The following is a 24,370-nucleotide window of genomic DNA, read 5'->3' on the forward strand; positions in this document are numbered from 1 at the left end:
CCTCCGGGCTTGGGGCTCATAAACAGCAGTTGGATGAGCTTTTTATCTGGGTCGGACCAAAAACCTACAGGGATCCATTTCTTCCTAATTTACACCCATTTCAATGGGGGAAAGCAGCAGGAGGTTGAGTTTTTGCTCTGGGAGACCCACTGGTTCCCTTGACTGCAGCAGGCAAGAAGCAAGGGAGGGAGCACACACTGAAGCCAGCCCATGAGCGGCCCGTGCACTGAGACAGACAAGCACCTTACAGAGCGGGCGTCAGGGCCAGGTGCAGGGCTGCGTGGGCATCCGTGAGACCATCCAAAGACCCCTTAGACAAAAGAGGGTGGGTGTAGGCAGATTCCGCTAGAGTACCAAGTGGTTCCTTCATCGAACCATTCAATAAATATTTACTGAGGGTCTACTAAGTGCCAGGTGCAGGGCTCAGATGGTGACTAGGAAAGGTGACGCCTGCCCTTACAGACAGTACAGGCCAGTGAGGGAAGATGGTCCGTCCTGGGTGAGGTGGGGAAAGTGAAGCCCAGAGTCGGAGAGGGCGTGGGTGCACCTGCCGAGGAGCAGCGTGGGGGCAGAGGCCAGGCGGACCTCTCCCCCAGAGCGGAGAACAGAAAAGTCTTCATCTTCCCAGAATCGCCGGGAATGCGCTGCACATCTGGGAATGCAATTTGCCGCTCCAGCTGTGGCCTCCAAACCCCGGCTGTGTCCCTGCCCTCAAGCTCTCATGTACTGGAGGTTGGTGCCCAGGAACAGGAAGTCCTAGGAGAGACAAGACAGGACAGCATGGCAAAAGCATCCCCTATGCCAAAAAGATGCATCTCCCATATAAAGGGAGGCCCACGTCTGGGGAAGCACGAACTCGGCCAGAAACCAGGTCAGCGCATAAATCGCCAACGTGCCTCCATCCCCAAGGTCTCCGTAAAGCACGGCTTTTCCCAGCCACCTTTTCTAAGGTGCCGGTTTATCTGTCATTTCCTGAGATGCTGCTTCCTGGCAGGCCCCATAAATGTCCTTTGTGTCACCTAAATTTTCTCTCCTTCACGAATAACACGAAACTGGGCGCCCCTGAGGTTTGCTCGCCTGCCTCCTTGTAAGTTTCCATCCCCCGAAGGGGCGGGAACTCTGAATGGGAGGCAAAGTCCAATTCTCTCCCACAGTGATCCAGCCCTTGCCACTGGGGATCAAACAAAGACCTCAAAAGTCTACTGAACATGAGAGTACAGAATAAATCTTCTGGTGATTTCCTGAGGCCAGCTGCATGAATTGTCAGTCCTTACTTCAAACAACCAGCTGTCTGACTCCTTGTAAACTCTCAGCAGTAGGATGTGGAACATCCCTGGGTCCAAAAGGACGTTGGATATGTCTTTCAAATGCAGCAGCCAGTCAGGGAGTCCATGTCCCTGGCCATGCTGCTGTCCTTCCCTGTCTTTAGTGGCTGTTATTTGCTGGATGTTGACGAAGTACCGGACACAACACAGCATCTCCTTTACTGCTCGCAGGGCTACCGACCCAGTCATCCCACCTTACAGATGCCATTCTAGAAGGATAACCTGAACCATGGGCACAGACACACCAGAAAATGCTTGGTCAGGGGCGCCTGGGTGGCACAGTCGTTAAGCATCTGCCTTCGGCTCAGGGCTTGATCCCAGGGTCCTGGGATCGAGCCCCACATCAGGCTCCTTGCTCAGCGGGGAGCCTGCTTCTCCCTCTGCCTGCCCCTCCCCCTGCTTGTGCTCTCTCTCTCTCTGACAAATAAATAAATAAAATCTTTAAAAAAAAGAATTTAGAAGAAATGTTCAAAACTTACAAATGGCTTTCAGAACCTGTGCTGTTGCCATGGCAATGTCTTCAAACATTCCCCCAGGTCACCCACAGTGGAGGCGTGGAAGGCAGTGTGGCACAGGCTGTGTCAAATGCCTCCTGCCCCAGGAGGGGTGCCACTTCTGAAGGACACGTGGATGGCGGCATGGCATCTAGCCGTGCCTGGGGCCCCCCTCCTTTTCTGAGCTGCAGGGCTGAACTGGGTCCTGCCCACTGAGCTATGGCCTCTGAACCTGGAAAACTAACCAACCCCCCTCCCCAAATCCTCAAAAGCCCACTGGAACCCACTGACCTTGTGGATCTCGAGAACAGGGTCATAGAGCCGAATATCCTTGAGCAGAGGAAGGGGGAAGCCTTCTGCCAACTTCTCTGTAGGTTGAGGCGTAACATTGAGAGAGATTTGTTAATAAATAACAATTATAAATAAAGTAATAGAAAAAAAGAAGTTTCCCTCTGCCAACTCTATGCACAGTGTACTCCCATTTACTGGTCACCAAAGATTACGAGGCAGATAAGACTATTATTTCCATTTTACCGATAAGGAAATTGAGGCACAGAGTGGCCAAGTTACTTGTCCTAAGTCACACAGCCAGAACTGGGATTTCAACCCAGGCAGGCTGCCCCAGGAGCCTGAGCTCCCAGCCCTGGTGCTATATGGGAGCAGTGGCAGGTATGGGACAGCATACACTCATGGTAAGAAGCTAGCGGGCACCTGCTCTCTGCCCTCCACCCCTGCCCTGCTTTCTGTTGCAGCCAAATGAAGCAGGGCTTCGTGGAAACAGTTTTAGACCTTTATGCTTTATTTTCTGACTAGGGAGTTGGCAATTAACTGAGGACTGTGCGTTCAGATGGCTGCCTGCCCTGTGCCCTTTAATTTTAGCTTGGTCCTTAGTCTTTCACCTGCCATTTCAGGGTATAGGGGGCACACTTCTGTGAGTCCCTCCTTCACATTTCCTGTGCTCCAAAGAGCTGCCTCAGTCCCTAACCCTCACTAGAGCTCTGGAGGGAGAGGAGACCACCTTTAAAAGGCCCATCTCATAGGCCGCTGAAACTCAGAGGAGAAATGACGAAGCTAAGGTCACTCAGCCTACGGGAGAGCCCTGTTTCCCATCTCCAAATTCAGCTCCTTCTCCCTCAAAGAGCACTGTCCTCCTTGACATGGAAAAATCGCTAGTGATTCTTACCATTGACCTTGGGGTAGAGGGTTCTGAGAATGTAGTAGTTGAGCAGCCCCTCCAACAGCGCCACCTGGTGGAGAACAGGAGAAATACACCGTGACCACATGTGCCATTTTGCTCACCAATAAATGTCCACATGGCCACCCTGCCGTGGGGGGTAGTTCTGTATGTGCTGACATGGTAAACAAGACTGAAAAAAAGCAAACTTCAGATAGATGCCTGCATCATGCTACTATTTTATAAGATAAAACTATTTTGAGATACACATTTACTTGTGTGCAAAGGGATAGAAATCCTTGGAAGATTATACACCCAACTGTCTTTCCTCTAGGAAGAACATCAAGGTTTGGCTTAGCCTTATCTTTAATTTTTTTTTTTTTTACAGTTTAATTTTTTTTCACAGAGTGTTTTCCTGAATTACTTGTGTAATAATTTTTTTTAAATTCAAAACAAAAATTATGAAATATAACTTTTAACATTCACCATGTAGCTGGTATAGGGCTCAGAGCATTACATATACATGTGATTGAGTTTTCACAATGACCGTTTGAAGTTGATATTACTGCCCCCATTTCACGGACCAGAAAACCGAGGCCCACAGAATGAAAGTGACATTTAGAAACAGGGCAGCAGGGGCAGAACTTGAATCCAGATTTATCTGATTCTATAGTTCTTGCTTTCTGCATTCCATGTTCTGAACACCTGATAAGATGACCTTTTGTGAATCTTTACATATGAATGTTTAACCTCGTGGAACATTTTTACATGCCATGCACAGATGCAATATTAGTGTGTCATTATTCACTTCCTCCTTCATTCCCTGAAAGAGGTCATCCTTTGGGGTCCCTGTGGGCAGCGTCTCTCCCTACAGTTTACGTGGTTGTTCCTACTTCTTAAGTCCATAAGGGTGGGTCTGGGCAGTGCAGGGCAGGAGGAGGTTGGCCGGAGGGGCCAGTGTGGGCAGGATGGTGAAAAGGAAGACAATTATTGCAGGTTAAGGTCTATCCATCTCCTCCTTGGCCTGTGAGCAGGAGCTGCCATCACCCCACCTTCCTTCTGTCGGAAATCTCTCCCCGATCACTTCAGCCCACACTGACCTTCCCGCTGTCTATCTGACTTTAATATGGGGCCGTCCATTTTGCCACTTGTCCCTCCCTGTGGAAATCACCTCTTGGTTCAGCCTACCCAGCAATTAATTCCTCTTGTTTTAATAAGAGTCCCTATTTTCCCTTGGGGAACCCTCCTTTCCAGTCTCAGTCCATGTGGTTTGGGACCTCACATCCTGGCTCCCGGCGTGTAGATGAAACCCACGTTTGGTCAATTGGCTTTGTCCAATTTTTTTTTTAAGATTTTATTTATTTATTCGACAGAGATAGAGACAGCCAGCGAGAGAGGGAACACAAGCAGGGGGAGTGGGAGAGGAAGAAGCAGGCTCATAGCGGAGGAGCCTGATGCGGGGCTCGATCCCATAACGCCGGGATCACGCCCTGAGCCGAAGGCAGACGCTTAACGACTGAGCCACCCAGGAGCCCCTAATTTTTTTTTTTTTTTTTTAGTTTTATGACCCTATGAATTCCTCCTGTTGGCTTATGACACTTTTAGTTCGCTTTCTATTCTTGTAGTTAAAAGGATTCTGTCCAACAGACCATTTAATTATATCTTACCTTCTATTGGGATGTAACTGTTCCTTGACCCTATGTTTCATGTCCTCGAGAACTTCTACACTTTTCTAGGACACAGAGTAGCTCTTGTCATTTTTCTATTTTCTTCTACAGGTGCCATAGCATTGCTTAGTAAACACACTAAATTAGTTAATACCTTAAGTACTTCATGAATAAAAGCAATGATAACTTACATTGAACACTCCAACTTTAGATTCTTTCAGTTCCATTTGTATCCTGTAATGAATCAGAGAAGATTCAGACATGGGGACATAATGCCCATGGGAAACAGAAGCAATGTGGGGGTCCCCAGAAAGGAGGCACTGGCTTGAGAAGACACAGAGCTAAAGACGGGGTTGGGATGGGACTGGAAAAGATGAGTAAGAACCAAAACCAGCGATACAACCTTATTGGGAAGACTCGCAGAGGGGAGGTGGGTAGTGAATGTCAGGAAGTCAATATAGCTGATGTTGAAAATTCACAGATTAAGAAAAAGCAGTATTAGTAAATTCTTTAGAAATTTGGAAGTCATGGGGATTAGGTGGAAAGGAAGTTTGTGGAGGCAGAACCAGTGGGAGAAAAGAATTGGACCAATTGAGGTAAAATTTAAGTTTCCTTCCCCAATGGCAGACCCCTAACATTGAGAAGAAGATCTGCTCTCATCCTTACCCCCCGCTACAGAGAATTAGCTACAGTGTTCATATGGAAGGAGCCCAGTTGAGTGCCTCAATGTGGGCAGGAGGCTGACTTACTTTCCTGGTTTCAGCAACCCAGTGATCTTGCTGGTATTGAAGGTCAACATGGCGGACATATTAGTAGCCTGGAAATTCCAGTAGAAGAAAACAGGTTTAAATGAGAAAGGTTGTCATGTACAGGAAGGATGACTATTAGGATCAGCTGTTTCCTTTAAACAAACAACTCAGTGAGTTAAAGCAGGAGCTTCTTCACTAGACTGTAGACTCCCAGAAGGCTCATCATAGGTACTCAATACATGTTTGACCTTGGTCTTGAACATGGTTTACTTGAAGTTGCTGACTACGATAGTGATTGAACTTTGAACAGACAGACTACCAAGAAGTGTAGAGTGCCTATCCCTGGAGATCTCTAAAGGGATCGTTTCTAGCTATCTCAGGGCTAAGAGTCAGTCCTAGTGGTGATAATAATAAAAATAATATTAATACTATTTTGTTTTATTTATAATATATTAATAACAACTAATTTGACAACAAAACAACAAAATCAAATTGCAGGTATAGCGTCTAGGAGCAATTACCCTTCCAGAAATTTGTCTTGTTGAGTTTCAAACCTGAAACAAGAGAGTGAAGTTCTCCATCCAGTAAGCAGAGACCCCAAAGGACTCGGAATCCCCTCGCTCGTAGACAGGGTCCATTGGGAAAGGAGAGGCCCCTCTCAATATTTAACTCAGAGGGACTTTAATATAGGGAACTGGTTACGCAAGCGATAGAATTGCCAAGAAGCCAAAGTGAGCTAGAGGGACGACTTAGAGACTAGCAGAGGCAGGACACTGCTTCCACCCCAGGACTGGAAGAACAGAAGGAGGGACTAGAGTTATGGGAACCACCATGGAAGAAACACAGTCACTGCCTGAACCTCTGTCCAGGACAAAGACAGAGGAAGAAATATTCTGGCTTCTTCCTTCCTCCTGCCCTCTATTCTCTTGACAGTGTTTTCCACTGGCTGACTTAGCTAGAAGTCAAAGTCCAAGGGAGCCTGGGAAGTGTAGTCTTCATGGGTCAGATACAGATGCAGAGCAAACAAGTCAAACACCCTTATGCCTTCCTCCCAACGATAGCCCTGTGTCACTTAGTGGGAGATACATACATTAAGCAAATGGGAGATACATATATTAAACAAATAAACCTGTAAACAGCTACATAAATATCTTTATCATAAACGCTATGCGGAAAAACAATAGGGTGCTTTAAGAAAAAAATAAATGACAGGGGGCCTAAGGTGGTAAGAGGCAATCAAAAAAGTCCTCTCTGAGGAAGTGATATTGAAGTTGAGATCTGAAGGAAGGGGAAGAGCACGCAGAAAAAGGAAATAGCATTTGCAAAGGCTTTGAACCTTACCACACCAAGCCGGAAGACAGGCTCCCTGACGGAACTAGGCAGGAGCACAAAGGCTTCAATATCAATCAGGGGGGTCGAGGACAGATTCCCAGGGCTGAAGTTCAGGAATGGGGCAGAGGCCATGGCTCCCTGGAGCTCCAAGTTCATGTTGGGGTACAGTCTGGCTAACTGGGGGCAGAATGAGGATATTATGTCAAGAGAAGGAAATATGCAGGCTTGTCAAGGGAATCCTGAGGGAGTCAGATAAAGCTGAGAATACTATTCGATTGATTTTATTTTCACAAAATGCTCCGTTTCTTTTTCTCTTAATGCTGCACCTGGAGATCTTGCCCCGTCAGACATCTGGAGTCTGCAAATATGCGTCGCGGCTGCATTGGGTTCCATCGGGCGTGGGTACTGTAACTGGTGTAAGCACGGTGGGCATCAGGGGGTCTCCAAGGTTTTGCCCTTATAATGATCACCCCTGTGAGTACACTTGGCTATTTCGGAGGGGGGTCACGTTCCTAGAAGTGGAATTGTGGAGTCAAAGGGCAGGATGGGTATTGTGAAGCCTCGGATGTTCGACATGACTGCCTGTCTGAGCTGCGTCTTGAGGGGGACTGGGAGGGTGGGGGAGAGGACAGGTGGATTTCTGTGAGATTAAATGATGGGCTTAGCACTCATGGTAGAGTTGCAAGGTTAGTCACCCCAACACTGCCATAGCAACAACTGGAAACAACCCCCGGTGCTTCCTGGGAGACTGGTTAAGCCAGCTATGGTGAGTCCGTACGACGGCAGGCTGGATGCCCATGAGAGCATGAGTGAGGAAGTTCCTTTTCTGCCTCTGCGGAACAATCTCCCGGGACAGTAAGGTGCAAAATGGCGTGTATGATACGCCTCTGTTTGTGTACAAAAATGGAAAAGATTCACAGCGTTTGTTGGCATATACATAGAATATCCCCAGAAGGAGGTAGGCTCTGGGTGGGAACTGGGTGGTTAGGGGCCAGGAGTGGATGGGAAATTTTCCACTCTAGAACCTTTTATGTCTTTTGGATGTTGAACCATGAGAATTTATTATCTGGTCAAAACATAATTTTTAAAGCACCAAGAACAGTGCCTGGTCCCTAGTAATTGCCCTCTGTAATTGTCTGATGTTATCAATTAGGGGTGCATTTGGTGGGACGTGTTGGCTTTCCTCGGGATTCTCAGATATCGTCGGTAAAGGACAGGGCAACCTGTGGTCCCAGACACACCGGGCTCAGGTCTCTGTTGTTGGGCTTTGGAGAGAAAGGACCTTGAAGCCGGCAGAAGGAGGGCCCTGCCCTCACTGGGGGCCTCCCTAGGGGGGCCTTCCTGCCGGCCTTCTGACTCTTGGTTAAGCTGAGATTAGCTCCTCGGTTTTAAAGGGAAACCCCTGGAGGCTAGTGGGCTTGGCCTGCACCTGCCGAGGTCTGAGAGAAGGCTTACCCTGGGGGCGAAGGGGCGGAAGGACTTGGTGGTCAGCCGGATGTTAGAGCTCGGGGGAACCTGCAGGAAAGAGACACAAAGTTTTAGGGTGCTCCCACTGGAGCTGAAGGTCTGAGAAAGACGGGGAGGTGGGGGAGGTGCTCAAGACTGTAGCTTCTTGACTACTGGGGTTACCATAGCAACAGTGAGACGCTTGCCCTGCACTCACCACAAGCACCAGTTGCCAGGGTCCCGGCTGCTCTCCTTGGGACATAGGTGACATGCGGGACACACTCAGAAGGTCCGTGAGGGTGAGATTTGCAGTCATGAGGACCTAGGTATGGTTCCTGGCTTTGTTCCTGTGTGGTCACAGGCCAGTCGCTTCACCTTTCTGAGCCTCAACTTCCTCATCTATAAAATGGGGATAGTTCTGGCCTATCAGGTCATCGTGAGGGCTAAATGGGATGGTGTGTACACACAGCACCCACACAGGGCCCAGCGCAGAGCTGGTAGAAAACGCAGCGATGGCGACCCAATCCACTAAAAGAAAGGATTGCACACGGGTGGGTGCATTACTCAAACACGATAACAGAAGTAAAAGGCCTGTGAATGTGAGAAATCACGGAAAAGACCACAAGCCACTCCACCCACCCACTAGATCCCCCCCCATCTATTATCAGGGCCAGCTGGACCATCCAAGTGGGGCTGCACTGTTGCCCGCATCATCCTGACATTGTTCACAAGGCCTCAGCTTTACAAAAAGCTACAAGATATAATTTTCTGAAACCCAGACATTTTAAAGAAACTTAAGAATTATTAAAGATGCAATCCACTATAAAATTTAATATTCCTTATACAAAGCCCCATTTGAGACCCTTGTTTCAGAGATAAGTCCTCGGAAGACCTTGACTCTCCTTTCACCACGAATTGCTAAATCATGGACCTTTTTCACTTTGGCTACAAGGAAGCTCCCAATTAGATTTTTTAATTTAAAAAAATATATCAACTTATGGGCACAGTGTTTTCATAATTGTGCTTTACTTTAAACTTGGTCTTAATTGCCTAGTCAATATAGCTTTATGCTTTTATTAGTGCATATATTATTCTGCCTCATTTAGTAAATTTTTTTAAAGTTTTCTTTTAAACCTGTATAAACCAAGCATGAGAGAAAATATGAATTAGAACAATAGGTCTAGGGGCTCCTGGGTGGCTCAGTCGTTAAGCGTCTGCCTTTGGCTCAGGGCGTGATCCCGGAGTCCTGGGATCAAGCCCCGCATCGGGCTCCTCCACTGAGAGCCTGCTTCTTCTTCTCCCGCTCCCCCTGCTTGTGTTCCCTCTCTCACTGGCCGTCTCTCTCTCTGTCAAATAAATAAATAAAATCTTAAAAAAAAAAAAAAAAGAAGAACAGGTCTAGATGGGGGCAAAAGTAAAACCCAGACAAGGAAATCACAGTCTTTCACAGTTCTAAGGGAGAAAGGATTTTGACTCGAGCTTCCTGGCAGCCAAAGTGAAAAGGGAAATTGTGCTAATTTATATATTTCCTTGTCTGAATCTTTCTTCTCAATAACTTCCTATTTCATTGATGTAAACAGGGTGGAAAGGAAAGGAGGAAGAAGGACAGGTTAACCTGTCACTTGTGAGTGCTATTCTGCCACCGGCCTTACCATGTCATCTGTGATAGAGAAGTTCAGGTATCCCAACTCATGATAAACCAAGCTGGCTGTGTTGAAGACATAATCAGAGATGGCAAAGTAGACCATTCTGTCGTGTTGCTCAGGAAGGCTCATGACAGGAGCAAGGAAGGTGACTGGGGAATAGTGATGACGGTTAAAAATTTCACCCTGGAGAGAGAAATAAGATGCATTTGAACTTTGCAAAGTCTACCCCAGCGCTGGACATCTGAGCTAGGCAGTTGCTTATATAGACTAAGGAGGGGGCACTGGCAAGTCACTGCCTGAAACTCTACCATTGAAAGTATTTTCCTTTGGGTCAAAGTGTTGTGTGTCCAGAATCCTTAAATGAAAAGCTCCCCAACTTTGGCATATTAACCCATAGTACCCTCTGTACCACTTAGCCAGTTCTGATTGACCTCACCTGCATGGTGGTCAAGGTGAAGGAGGGGAAGAGGGTGGGTTTCAAGGCCGAAGACTTGTAAGACACCTATTGGAGCCTTGACTCTTGAAACACTCCCCACAACTCTATATTGCCCTGCCCTCAACACAGCCGGAAGCCCTGGGGAGACGGGGACAGATCTGAAGCCAGAGAGACAGGAGGCCCCTAAGTAAGGGCTGGCCCGGAGGGTATGCTATGCTGGGGCCGAACCCACCCGTGCCCCTGCTCTAGGACCCTCACCTTAAACATGACGTCCAGCATTTGGGCTGTTGCCCGAGGGGCTTCCATTAAACTGTAGTCAATGTCAGCGAAGCTGTCGATCTCTGTTGTGACTGTGAACCCGGAGAGGGTCAGAATTAGGAGCCAGGTGGTGGTCTTCAGGACCCCTGCCCCCTCTGCTTCAAGACGTTTTACCCAGCCCAGCCCTGGAGCAAAGAGCTGCTCCTCCAAGAAAGAGAGGAAACAGTTCTATTGTCCCACTGGTGGGCTAGCCACACCTGGAGCTTCATGCCGAAGAAGCCACAGAATGGGGAGAACTCTCCAATCAAGGGAATTGTCCCCCAGTTTCCAACTGAAGCCCTGATCTTCGGGGAAACTGGCCTGCTGTCAACACAGACCAAATAACCAGGAAGGTCAGGCCATGTCCAGAGGCCCCAAAAACGCCCCTCCAAAGCCCGAAGGGAACAAGAGTCTTATGTCCCATGCGCTAGGTCGTCTGTGGCTGCCTGGGCCTCCCCTGAGGACAGCTGCCAACAAGTGAGTGTAGGGCTCGGGGGCCAGGGCATCACAGAATCCTGCAGACACACCCATACGATGGAACACCACACAGCGACTAAAACAAAGTCTGTTGCAACCACTTTGGAAGCTGGAAGGTTCTGATAATGCAGAGCCTACACCTGCCACGTGAGCCTGCAGTCGCTCTCCTAGGTATATACCCAAGGACATGCGTCCATATGCACTAGAATATTCATAGCAGCACCAGCCATAATGGTCCCAAAGTGAAACTCCTTGAATGGGCTTCGACAGCAGAGTGGATGAATCAAGGGAGGGACACCCACACCATGGAGAATGAATGGACTCTCTCTATGCAGCGGTATGGATCAACTTCATCTTTTAAAGTTGATCAGAGAGAACTTTCTGCTTTTCATAGAAGACTCGAAGCACAGCACAGTGTCAATCATGTACAGAGTGCAAAACTAATCTTTGCTTAAATAAAAAAATCTTTAAAAAAAAAAACAAAAGGGGCACCTGGGTGGCTCAGTTGGTTAAGCATCTGCCTTCCGCTCGGGTCGTGATTCCAGGATCCTGGGATCGAGCCCCGCATTGGGCTCCTTGCTCAGCGGGAAGCCTGCTTCTTCCTCTCCCACTCTCCCTGCTTGTGTTCCCTCTCTCACTGTGTCTCTCTCTGTCCAGTAAGTAAATAAAATATTTTAAAAAACAAAAAAAGCCCAAAAAACAAAAAAACTAATCTTTGCTGGGAGAAGTTGGGATAGTGGTGTTCCTGCAGTGGGGACCAGTGGGAGGAGCTGTGAAGGGTTCTGAAGGCCCCAAGATGTTCTGTTCCTCCCTCTGGGAGCAGGGACGTGCCTGTGATCACTTTGGCAAAATTCTTTAAGCTGTTCACTTATGACTTGAGCATTTGCTCTCTATAAACCTCCACAAAAAGTTTTTTTTAAAGATTTATTTATTTATTTATTTGAGAGAGAGAGTGAGAGAGAGAATATGCAGGGGAAGGGGCAGAGGGAGAGGGAGAAGCAGGCTTCCCCCTGAGCAGGGAGCCCGATGTGGGGCTCGATCCCAGGACCCTGGGATCATGACCTGAGCCGAAGGTAGACGCTTAACCGACTGAGCCACCGAGGTGCCCCAAAAAGTTTTTTAAAAAAATGAGATAAATTTATGTGTGCTAATATGGAAAGATGTACAAGGTACACAAGTTACAGAAGCAACAATGTCTTCCTATGTCTAGACTGATATATAGATAACTTTGCACATATATTGATAACTTTTAGTGAAAGGAATGTATAATGAATGAATGAATGAATGTTTGTATGTTTACGTATATTTATATTTTTATATACAAAAGAAAATATCTGAGGGGTGACATCCCAAACAGAGGTTACCTTCTGGAAGAAAATTTGGGGAAGAATATTTAAAAACTATTACTTTCTACATTTCTGTCCCATTTAATGTTTTATAAGGCAGGCTTATGTGCTTACACAAATCAATAGAGTATCCCAGGGATGGGTGGAGTAGCCTACCTGGAAGAGTTTGGAGGTAAGGCTGTAGGTCCGAGGTCACCGAATTCTGGAGCATTTCGCAAATCTGAAAAACGTGGGAGGAGAAAGCCTGAGTGGGTCTCCCTGGCTTTGGTCTGCCACTGCGTTAATTGCTCTAGTCACCGTCTTTCATATATTTGCCCATTGATTGATTCTACAAAAATGTATCAGTGCTCATCACATGCCACGTGATGAGAAACAAGTGATCAAAAACATGCAGGTCCCCATGTGGACCTCAGTAGGGTCCATCTGGAACTTTCCAAGTTGTTCCCGGGGCTGGACAGCTGAGCTGGGTAGTCAGCTACTCAGCCGGGTAGGGCACCTTGGCTGGAGGCACTGCCTGAAATACCACCTGGAAAGAGACTTTCCTTTGGGAGGCGCTGGCTCCCCAGAATTTAGAATGGAATAGCAGAACCAGACAGGTCGGTAGAAATAGCCACACAGAGAGGGGCGTACTTAGTAGATACTTCTCAAATGTCATCACTTCACACGTAGGTGGACGGATCCGTAGTCCACGTTTCTCGCGATGCCGGTGTCCCGGAGGCCACCACACAGTGGACACACACACTTCGCGGTGGCCTCTTGAGTGGCATGCTTCTCAAGAGCAGGGAATGTGTGTTCCCAAGCCTGTTGGCTATACTTGCTCCTATAATTGCTCAGAATAGTTGTTGTGTGAACCAATGAAATACACTGAGAAAACCTAAGTGCTTGGGAAAGGTGAGCCGCTTAGAGAAATTTCTTGGTGTGCCCAAGAAAAAGCTTAGGAGGAAAAAAAATCATAAAAATCAAGAAGGATTCTGGGGCACCTGGGTGGCACAGCAGTTAAGCGTCTGCCTTCGGCTCAGGGCGTGATCCCGGAGTTGTGGGATCGAGCCCCGCATCGGGCTCCTCTGCTGTGAGCCTGCTTCTTCCTCTCCCACTCCCCCTGCTTGTGTTCCCTCTCTCGCTGGCTGTCTCTATCTCTGTCAAATAAATAAATAAAATCTTAAAAAAAAAATCAAGAAGGATTCTGCACTGAGATTACTTTGCAAATGTCTTTGAATTGTCATTGTGGTTAAAGGAATCTGAGCTGGAATTTGTAGCAGATCAATGTTTCACGCGCGAAAGACAAAGTCCAATGTCAATCAGGAGGCTATTTTCAAAGAACAGTTTTGGGCCCTAAGTCAAAAGATGACAAATGGATTTATATTTACTCTATCTTAAAACATTTGGATTTATACGTAATTTTTTCTTTGTTCTTGTGTGTGTGCGTGCGCGCGCGAGTCCCTACAGTGCACAGGGATTAAGGGGCCACCCACCTCCTGCGTAGATGGAGCCCCATATATAAGGAAGGAGAGGTATATGGGGGGGGCTGCATGAGCATGGGAGGTGGCATTTTAAGGGCAAGCAAGAGGGTGAGCAGACGTGAATCAGGCACAGGGGTGTGGGGAAGCTCTATGCTGGGGGCTGGGCAGGCAAGAGGTGAAATCTTAGCCTCCCTTTGCAGCTGGCTCAGTTTTAGGAACAGAGTTTGGTCGTGGGTTGCTGCCAAAAAGCGAAGGATGGCGTGGTGAGGGACAGTCACGGTTGATTTCACGGGAACAGGACACTGCTGGCCTCAGTAGGGACTGTTTCCTTCTTGCTTTTCCTTCAGACAAAGTCCCATCAGATCTTCCTGAAGGCCCCCTGGAGGTCCCACCCCTGAGCGGACCCGTATGATAGGGGAGGGCAGGCCTTCGGCCCTCAGTCCCAGACCCATCACAGGACCTCCTAGAGAGGCAGGTTAAGGGTGTCCTAGGTGAGTTGAATAAGCCTGGGTTCAAATCCTGTCCAGTCTCCACTGGCTGTGTAACCTTTGCAGAATCTCTTCTTGCTTTTGGGTCCTCGCTCACAGGACACAGTGACAAGGCCAAGTGCTTCCCAGGGACTTTTAGGGGATGAGGGGGCTGAGACAGCGAGTCTATATGGCCCAGAGAACAAGCATGCAGGAAGCGGTTATCCTTAGCCCTGCTGGTTAGATACCACCAGTGGGGAATTTGCAAGGTCCTGGACCAGGCTCTTTGTTTTCCTTGAGAAGGAAATGTCTGAAGACCCCTAAGGGTCAGGAATCAGGTGAGATCTCCATCTCTCCCAAGACACCCAGCCCCCAGAAGGCCTTCGGTACAAGCTGTTCCACATTCTAGGAAGTTCGAATGCTGACCCAGCTCCTCACTAGCAAGGTGACCGCTGGACAAGTTACTCCACCTCTCAGAGCTTTGTCAGTCAAATGTGGAATACGGTGCTTTCTTCCAAGGTTGTGGTTAAGATGGATGGCAGAGTCAGTGGTTGAACGCTTTGCACACTACTCCTGGCCAGTCCACAGGCTCAATAAATAGCCACCATTGTTATAAGTTGTTATAAATAATATATATAAATATAAATATACAGTGATATATTCTGTATCACATTAGTTATATTAAGTAATCAAAGCAAAACTAATTGTATGTATCAAAACTAATTGTAATATATTACTATTATTATGTAATATTGCTAATCTTTATTTGCACCGTCATCAGCAGGGCAGGATAAATCCAACGCAGTGAAGGATACTATGTCCTACTGGGAAAGGCATGGCAACATGGAAATGGGGTGCTCAAGAAGGAGGCCGGCATATTTCCCAAGCTCACTTAGACCCCAGGACCCCAGCACAAGAGAAGGAACAGAAAGCAGTCGGCCCCTCCCCATCTGCAGGGTCTGTCTGCTATTCCCACCTCAACCACCAGGGGCGCTCAAAACAAGACCAGCCGTGGGACCCAGTGGAAAGTGTGTGTGTGTGTGTGTGTGTGTGTGTGTGTGTGTGTCTGTCTGTCTGTCTGTGTGTGTCTGTGTGTGTGTCTGTGTTCCTCTTTCCTCCTTCATGACTTTCTCCCTTCCGAAGCCCAGTCTTTGCTACAGACACAGCTCCAGGTCCATGATACCTCAAAAATGGGATTTTTGGGGTGAAGTGAGTATTTGTTAACATGAAACCTCTTTGTTTTAGTCAGAGATTTCAAAATTTGGAGATTTCACTTTTTTTTTTTTTAAGGGAAAAAATGACGCTCTGTGCTGCCTCCCCCTCCGGGCAGGTGCTCCTGAGCTCCCACCTGGTTCTCACATTTCCCAAGTGTCCCGTTTGGTGTCTGTAAGCACCTAAGGGCTGATTTCCTTTTTGGCCTTGTAGAGTGCAGGGCGGTGGGGGGTGGGGGGTGGGGCGGGCAGTGAGCAAGGTCAAGGAGAGGGAGGGGCAGGAGTCTCTCTTCCGCCTGCTGGTTTATCATTGGCTGAACATTCAACCATTCTAATTGCCTCACTCAACACACTTGGAGTCCCGAGACCAACATTTTGCCCCAGCTTGGCCACGCTCCATGACCTTGGGCAAATGATGTGTCCTCTCTGGGCCTTAGGCCTAAGATCATCTGGGCCAGTCCGCCTGGCCATCCAGGGCCAGAGGCCATCGAGGGCTCCCACCTAGCCCTTGAGGGGCACAGCAGATCAGCAGCTTGGACTTTCCTACCTTGCTCTCCAACATTCTGCGGAACTTGGACTCAATGTGGTTGTGGAAAAGATTCAACAGCCACCTGGGGAGAGGAGCAGAGGGGACGGTCAGCTGTGTGCCGCTGAATGCAAGGACAGCGAGGCAGCAGAGACCAGGCAGGTCCCCAGGCGAGTCCTCCTTGCCCCATCCTGGGACCCTGGTGTGTCTCAGATCCTGGACAGGATGAAAATGCGGAGTCCCAGCTCCCAGCGCACTCGCTGATTCAGCACACCTGGCATCCCAGCCCCCTGCTGCCCCCAATCAGATTCAGTAGATTTAGCGGAGAGGCTTGAGAATCCACATATTTCTAATCAAAGAAACTGAAACTCAAAGATATGTACCCAAGGACTTGTACATTGTCCACACGCTCTCCTTCGGCCAAAAGCCCTTGTGTTCCTCTAAAAGATTTCATTCACCTGATGGTGGTCCCCACCAGGATCCCTGGCTCCAACCTGCATCTGTTAATCTCAGCAGGGTCCCCTGAAGAATGACCTCCAAGTGCCTGTGATGTGCCCCAGCATTACACCTGGACACGCATGCTTATCAGAGGCCAGGCCTTGGGCTGGATGAGCTTCGGGCTGCCCCCAGGGGTCAAGCTGGCCAGTGTCCCAGTGGTGACTTACCCCAAATCTCCCGATACGTCCACCTCCACGTCTCGAATGTGGCTGCTGCAGCCAGAGGCAGTAATAGTGGGCCTCCCAGAGGGCTCCCTGCCCAAGAGAAGGTTGACCGAAATGGTAATGCCCTTGACCTGCACATCAAAGGAGCCGTCTAGTTTCCTGGAGGAGAAAAGAGAAGCAATCACCGATTCCCAGACTAAAATCAGCCACCACTTGGGGGTAAAATATAAAGTTTGATTCTTATCCCAAAATAAATGGAGCTGGAATAAAAATTTAATTAGGAAAATTATTACAAAGTAAAAATTTATTACAAATAAGACCATGAAAGATCAGGAAGAAAGCCTGGGTCTAGGTATTTATGGGGAAGGGTGAGCAAAAGCCTTTCTACTTAGGATCCAAGTCTCAGGAGCCTTAAAGGAAATGATCGATAAACTTGCCAGCATAGAAAATGAAAACTTCAGTGAACAAAAAAACGCCATATTCAAAGTAAAAAAAAAACCCAAAAAACAAAAAAGGACTTTGCATGGTGAGACAGCCAAAGAGCTAATTTCCTTAATACACAAAGAACAAGCTCATACAAATTAATAAGGAGAGAACAAAACGACCCAAAAGAAAACAAAAAGGGGGATTGAAGATATCAAACAGGAAGTTCAATTGCAAATAAGTGTATGAAACATTATTAAAAATGAAAATAACAATGATGCCAGTTTTCACTGTCAGATAGATGGATGAAAGTCTGAAGTTCGAGCAGGTGTGGGTAAACAGCGGTCCCGGGGGCTGCAGTGGGGAGAGCACCTCTGGGATCCGTCCTCACGGTCATGTCTTTGGCCTAGGAATTTTACTTCTAAGGCTTTACACTGCGGCTATTCCCGCCGAGATATACGGAAGCATCATGCATCGTAGCAAAAAGTGAGGAACCACCTAAATGTCCTGGGGCAGGTTCAGTAAGTCGTAGGTATCTATGCTATGCAGGCTTTGAAAAGAACGAGGGTTGGGGCGTCTGGGTTGCTCAGGCAGTTAAGCATCCGACTCTAGATTTTGACTTTGGTCATGATCTCGGGGTCGTGAGGTCGAGCCCTGTGTTGGGCTCCATGCTGGGTGTGGAGCCTGCTTGGGATTCTCTCTCCCTCTCTCTCCATCCCACCCTGCCCCTTTCAAAAAAATAAGTAATAAGGGTGAATGCAGTCTATCTGCACAATGAAAGATGACTCATCCATATAAAGGAGTACAGCACTAATGCGTGCTACCATGTGGTTGTATCGTGTGATTCCATTTGTAGGAAATGTCCCAAATAGGCAAATCCATAGAGAACTAATACAATTGGTGTTTGCCGGGGCTAGGGCAGTGAACGGTGATCTCTTGCGGGGATGAGAACGTTCTGAAGCTAGAGGGAGGTGGTGTTTGCGCATCATTGTGAATGTACTAAATGCCACCGAGTTTGTTCATTTTTTTTTTTTTAAGATTTTATTTATTTATTCGACAGAGAGAGAGACAGCCAGCGAGAGAGGGAACACAAGCAGGGGAAGTGGGAGAGGAAGAAGCAGGCTCATAGCGGAGGAGCCTGATGTGGGGCTCGATCCCATAACGCCGGGATCACACCCTGAGCCGAAGGCAGACGCTTAACCGCTGTGCCACCCAGGCGCCCCGAGTTTGTTCATTTTAAAATGGTTAATTTCACATTATGTGAATTTCACCTCAATACAAATATTATGTTAAAGAAGGTTAAAAAAGGGCGCCTGGGTGGCTCAGTCATTAGGCGTCTGTCTTCGGCTCAGGGTGTGATCCTAGGGTTCTGGGACGAGCCCTGCATCGGGCTCCCTGCTCTGCTGGGAGCCTGCTTCTTCCTCTCCCACTCCCCCTGCTTGTGTTCCCTCTCTCGCTGACTGTCTCTCTCTCTCTCTGTCAAATAAATAAATAAAATCTTAAAAAAAAAAAAAGGTGAAAAAAAAAAAAGAAGGAGGTAGATTTTCATTTGCTTCTACAAAAAGATCTTTGAGATACTTAACTGAAAAAAGCCAGGACAGAGCGTATGGGTTGATTCTTTTCGTGGAAATTGAATGAGTGTGTGCTATACAGGTGACATGTACCCTAAGCCTCGTTCTACAGCAATGTTGTCCAATAGAAATAGAATTTGAGTCCCAGAGGTAATTAAAACATTTCTAGCAGCCACATTCAAAAAGGTAAGAAGAAAGAGGTAAAATTAACTCTAATGACATATGTTATTATTTCAACATAACAACATAAAAAACACTAATGAGGTCTCTTCTGTTCTTTTTTGTACTGAATCTTCAAATCTGGTGTTTCACACTTATTTATATGAGTTTGTACCAGTCATTTTTCAAGTACTCAGTGAAGAGTATTGGACAGTGCAGGTCTAGAGTATAAATACGGTCAGGTCACCCAGAAAAGACTGGTCAACCTTCCTGTTATGGGCTGAATGATGGGACAAAGGCCAAGGCCAAGGGCCCAAGGGCCTGGGAGCAGAGTCCACTTACACGAATGCTTTGCGAACCTTCCACTTGCCCTGGACTCTGACGAAGGAGTCAGAGATGGTGAGGCTCAGGCCTTGGCCGGGCAGGGGTGTCAGAGCAGAGCCACGAAGCTCACAGCTGTGGAGGCTCAGGCTGAGGAGAGAGACACAGGGAGCACAGCGTCAGCTCCAGCGTGGGTCCAGCCCAGGCGGGGAGCTTGCTCCAGACTCCACACGCCCCACTCCCACCCCAGGGGACTTGGCTGGCAGAGCCGGCTCCAGGCAGGCATGTGGCTCCCCCCGCTTCCTGAGCGCCTGTCGTGTGCTCTGTGTGGACCATGTGGCCGTGCTAAGCGCGTTGTATTCATCATGTCACCTGTGCCTCTCAGAGGGGTCAGCACGGTTCTTGTTCCCTTTTTACAGTGGGGGAAATAGAACCGCTCGGAAGAGGTGCATTTGCCCAAAGTCACACGGTCAGGATCAGAGCCCACGAGTCTCATGATCCTGGGTGGGATCTGGAATAGGGCACATCGACACAGCCCTTGGGTTTGCAACTCCTTCTTGGAGCCATCCTCCCCCTCGACAGGTGAGGTAGGGGATCAGATTCAGGGAAGGCTGAGGTCGGTCCCAGGAAAAGACACAAAGTGCTGGGAGAAGCAACCAAGACGACCCATATTGTGGGGGCCGTCAGTGGGAAAACAGTAGTCAGGTTCCATTTTATATGCTCAGCACATAGTAGGTGCTCAATAAATGTTTCCTAATGGACTGAATAAAAGAAAGAAAGAATGAGTGGAACCATCATTGGTAGTGGGCAGGGAGGGGGTCCTGAGCTGTGACTCGATTGCCCTCCTCCATCACCTGTTCCTCTACCAGTGTTTTATGCCTTTTTTGGCATCGGCTGCTCGTGTCTAATGATCCTTTGAAGACAGCTCAAATGCCACCGCCTCTGGGAAGCTTTCCTTGACTCTCCTGGGTGGGCAAGCCTCAGCTCTAACAGTTGGGCTACTATATTTAAAGTTTAAGGTCTATCTTCCCTTCCAGACTACATGCAGAGGCCAGACTGAAACCTGGATTATCACAGTGTCATCCCCATTTTACAGATACGGAAACCGAGGCTCAGGTCACACAGCTAGTAGGTCTTCATTGGTATTTGCTGGGTGAATGAATAAATGGGGGAACCTAATTCTCTCCCAGGACTTTGCTCCGAACGCTTCGAGGAACTCTCCCCTTGCTGCCCCTGGGACGTCCTGGGTTCTCCCTCCCTTCCCCACAAGACCCCACCCTTCCCTCCATTCACCTCAGGGCCCCAGCAGAAGGGAGCCCCACCTGTGGAACTCATAGTGCCCTCGGCCAAAGGGTTTGATCTTGAAGTCCCCGGTGAAGTCAGGCAGCGTGATTCTGAGCAGTTCCTTCTGCAGGGCCACTGACCCCTCCCTGGCCACTGTGGACAGGAAAAAGCTGCCGGTCAGCCTGGCCTGCCGCCTGCCTCCCCTCTAAACCCTTCAGCGGCTCCCACCTGCTCTAGGGAGAAAGGCATTAATGACAGTTACAGACTTTGGAGGCCCTGTTGCGTACCACGTGACCCGAGAAACAGGGGCATCACTCCATTTCACGTGGCGCTGTTATGTGGATGCCCAGGTTGTAGGTGAGGACACAGGGTCTTTGTCAGCAACCCCACAAGGGGAGGAGGGCTGTGTGCGTGGGTGGGTGCTCCCCTGTCCTGTCCTTCCCAGCGTCTAGCCTGTGCGGAAGATGCTGTGAGGATCTGAGGGATAGAATCCTGGCGTCGGCGTCTCTCTAGCTGGGTGACCTTGAGCAAGACATCAGCTTCACTTCTCCATAGCCATGGCAGCAGAACTTTCTTTACTGGGCTGGCGTGGAGATGAAAGGAGATCATTGCAGAGCGTAGAGGGGGTTGGGGGGGATGACACGCACGCCTAGCTTGGTGCATGGCACGCGGCAGGCACTCTGTAGATGCCTGGAACAGCAAAGCGGGGTTTCTGTTACTCAAAATATGGAGAGGACCAAAATGTTCAACTCTAGCCAATTGGCTAAATAAGCATGGTACCATCAGTTGCACAGTGGAAAGGAACCAAAGGCAAATTTGGCCTGATTTAGGATTTCAATATAAACGGCCCTTACTAGCACCCTTTGTTCGGTTATATGAGCGACCCAGGATTCCGTCCTCAAGGAGCGCATATGTATACACGGAAGACCAGGGGCCTCCCCTCTGTCCAGCTGGCACTCCTCCCTCGAAAGAAGGCCCATGCCAGCCCTTCTGCAAGAATGCTACCGCTTGTCCCTGGCCAGGTGCCACTCATCTTTTTTTTTTTTTTTTTTAGATTTTCTTTATTTATGTGACAGAGAGACAGCCAGCGAGAGAGGGAACACAGCAGGGGAGTGGGAGAGGAAGAAGCAGACTCCCAGCGGAGGAGCCCGATGTGGGACTCGATCCTGGCACGCTAGGATCACGCCCTGAGCCGAAGGCAGACGCTTAACGACTGTGCTACCCAGGCGCCCCACCACTCATCTTTTGTACCTCCTCCAACCTCCTCCAAGAAGCCTTCTCTGATTTCCTTTCCTCTGCTCCCAACAGCCCTGGGGGAATGTTATTACCCCATTCAACAGATGAGGCCGTTGAGGCCCCACGAATGTAAGGAGAGCCCTGGTTCAGTTACTGCGCGGAGTGGTGTATAAACGCCTCAGCTCTCTACCCACCGGGTGGGTGAATTCCGACGCTTTGTTTCCGCATCTTTTTCAAAAGGTTGTCCTACTTTTGCTCGTTCTTTAAAATTGGGATATAACATACATAAAAGACATTGCCAGGTAATTTTTAAATGTTTATGCAGCCACGTAGCCACCCCTGAGAGCCAGAGGCAGTGCAGTCCCAGTACCCCCGCAGGCTCCGTCCTGCCCGCCTGCCCCCTCTGGGTCACGGCCTTCCTCTGGGGGTCACCACCATTCTGCCTTCTAGATTTAAGTCGTATGTTTCAAACTCTACCAAGAACTTTCCAGGGGAATTGTCTCAGTCAGTGGGTACTGGCTGGGTTCATAACTCACCTCCCCTGTCTTCTGGCTGCTTTCTCTTCTCATCTCACCTTCCCTCTCTCCTGTGCTTTATCCTGGAAGCTCGCTCCCAAATCAATACTTGTTCCAAATCCCTATCCCTGTCGGCTAGTAGGGGACCCCCACTCAGACGAGTAATGTGCCCAAGTAGCACCACGGGGGGGAGACAAGGTCAGACTCGGAGCCCGGGCCACCAGCCCCTGGCTCACCAACCCGAGGAAGGGTCCCCCACCGTCCCCAGAGCAGTCTGGCCAAGTCAGCCAACAGGTCAGCCAAGTCCAGCCAATAGCCACAGCTTCTTACCATACTCCAGGCCCTTGTCAGTGATCCTGGCAACCAGGCCGGGGTTGGCGCCCAGGGCGTGGGGGGTGGACGTGAGCAGTACTCTTAGCAGTAGAGAGAGCAGGGCCCCGGCCAAGGCCCTCATCCTGGATTCCCGGTGCAGTGGCCCAGGTGGGGCCCTGCTCCCTTAAATAGCAAGGGGGCTGGGGCAGGGGTGGCTCCTGAGTGGGGGGCAGTTCCTGGGACTGTGGCATCGGGAATGGGAGGCACAGAGACTGGAACTTGCTTGCGACATTGCTGGGGTCATGGGTCATGCTTAGAAGCCAACCGGTTGCTGCTGCCCTGTGTCAGAGGGTGGGTTGGCCTGGCCCCAGGTGGCAATCACGGTCCACCCTTCCCACAAGAAGCCCCCGCGTTCGTTGCTGGGAAGGCTGGGTGTTACAGACTGGAAGGCTCAGGGAGGTCATGTCACTCCCTCAAGTTCCCACACCTGGCGAGTGGCAGAGCTGGGAGTCAAAGCCAGGTCTGGCGCCGGCCAAATCTTTCCTTTTTTAAACAAACAGAGTTGAGTATAAAGAAATCTTTCTCCCGTGTCCCTGTGGGAAACCAGGCTTTCTCAAACCTTTGTGGTGGTAAAACTTTCTGGAAGGCAACTTGGCAAATCTTTAAAGGCTTGCATGCCCAGTAACCCTGAATTTCTGCTGCTGGAACATGGGTGCATAACTATGTCAGTGGGCAAATACATCACTGCACCAAGGTGCCCATCGCTGCACTGCATGAAACAGGCAGGGGAGCAGTGGGACCCAATCTAACGTGTCCAACAGGAGGACACTGGCCAAGTTAATTATGGTACATTGAAAGTGAGACTGCAGAAATAAATCTGTTTCTTGATACGGAAAGATGCTCACAAGGGGGCAGTTTCCAATGACACCGTAGAGAGGTTCTGTGCCCACGTTTGCCAATCTGGAAAATTTTTAGCAAGGAGTTATGAGGGACTGTCTCCGTTTGGATGGGCAGCATTATGAGTGTTTGAAATATCTTTTTGTTTGTTGGTATTTAAAATTTTTATTTTCTTGGGGGACATATTGTATTTGCAGTAAGTAAAGATAATAAAATTTCATTTAGAAAACAAAATTTATGATAGGGATTGTGCTTAATTTATAGGATTCCTCCCCTCCCCCTCCCAGGGATCCCATATTTGTGAACTTTCTCCTGCCCCCACCTCCAGGAAGCCTTCCCTGATCACCCCCACATTTCCTTGGATTAGAAAGAGGCCCTCTTCTGGGTTCCCAGAATATCTGCACTTTCTCCATCACAGCATTAACTATCCTGCTTTTTTGTAATTGTGGTCCTTTAAAAATATGTCCACAAATTCTTTTATACTCTTTCCATCAAAAGATGGAGTCTCTGTATCCTCCCCACGACGTTGGGTTGGGTCTCTGTGACCACCTCAACAGATCGAATATGGTAGGAGTAATAGTTTCTTCCCAATGGGCCAGACAAGGCACTGGAATTGACATTAAGATCAAAACTGCCCCTGTCGAACACAGGGAAGCCTACAGCCCAGACCTCTCTGCTCCTCTGTCCCCTGTTGTTGGTATCCTTTGGGTTGAGGTTTGTTGGGGTCCCAGCCTGGGTGCTCCTGAGGGCAGGGCTGAGGCTGCGGAATCCTGGGATCCCTGCAGCATGGGGCGGGAAGGGACAGGAAACCAGGAGCTATGAGCTCCTGCCCTCTGCCGGATACTGGGCTCGTTGGGTGCACCTCTCGGCCCTCTAACGCGGGTGTCTCTGTCTCATTTTAGCTGTAGGATCTGAGGCTCAAGGAGGTGAAGTGCTT

The 24,370-nt window shown here is 48.8% G+C and overlaps 1 protein-coding gene across 1 annotated transcript; it reads right to left on the minus strand.

Moving 5' to 3' along the window:
* Window positions 1-351: 351 nt before the first annotated feature.
* On the minus strand, window positions 352-22,710 carry LBP (lipopolysaccharide-binding protein). Its single transcript, XM_045804603.2, has 15 exons — window positions 22,555-22,710; window positions 20,512-20,626; window positions 19,211-19,339; window positions 16,719-16,874; window positions 16,075-16,138; window positions 12,546-12,609; window positions 10,528-10,619; window positions 9,840-10,016; window positions 8,197-8,256; window positions 6,751-6,918; window positions 5,410-5,477; window positions 4,852-4,894; window positions 3,003-3,066; window positions 2,111-2,187; window positions 352-756 (listed from the first exon to the last, which is right to left on the minus strand). Exons 1-15 carry the CDS (start codon window positions 22,676-22,678, stop codon window positions 712-714), a joined length of 1,446 nt encoding a protein of 481 aa, XP_045660559.2. The 5' UTR covers window positions 22,679-22,710; the 3' UTR covers window positions 352-711.
* Window positions 22,711-24,370: the final 1,660 nt, after the last annotated feature.

Source organism: Ursus americanus, chromosome 22, assembly GCF_024610735.1.
Source record: "Ursus americanus isolate L20-20 chromosome 22, mUrsAme1.1.p, whole genome shotgun sequence".
Classification (NCBI taxonomy): Eukaryota; Metazoa; Chordata; class Mammalia; order Carnivora; family Ursidae; genus Ursus; species Ursus americanus.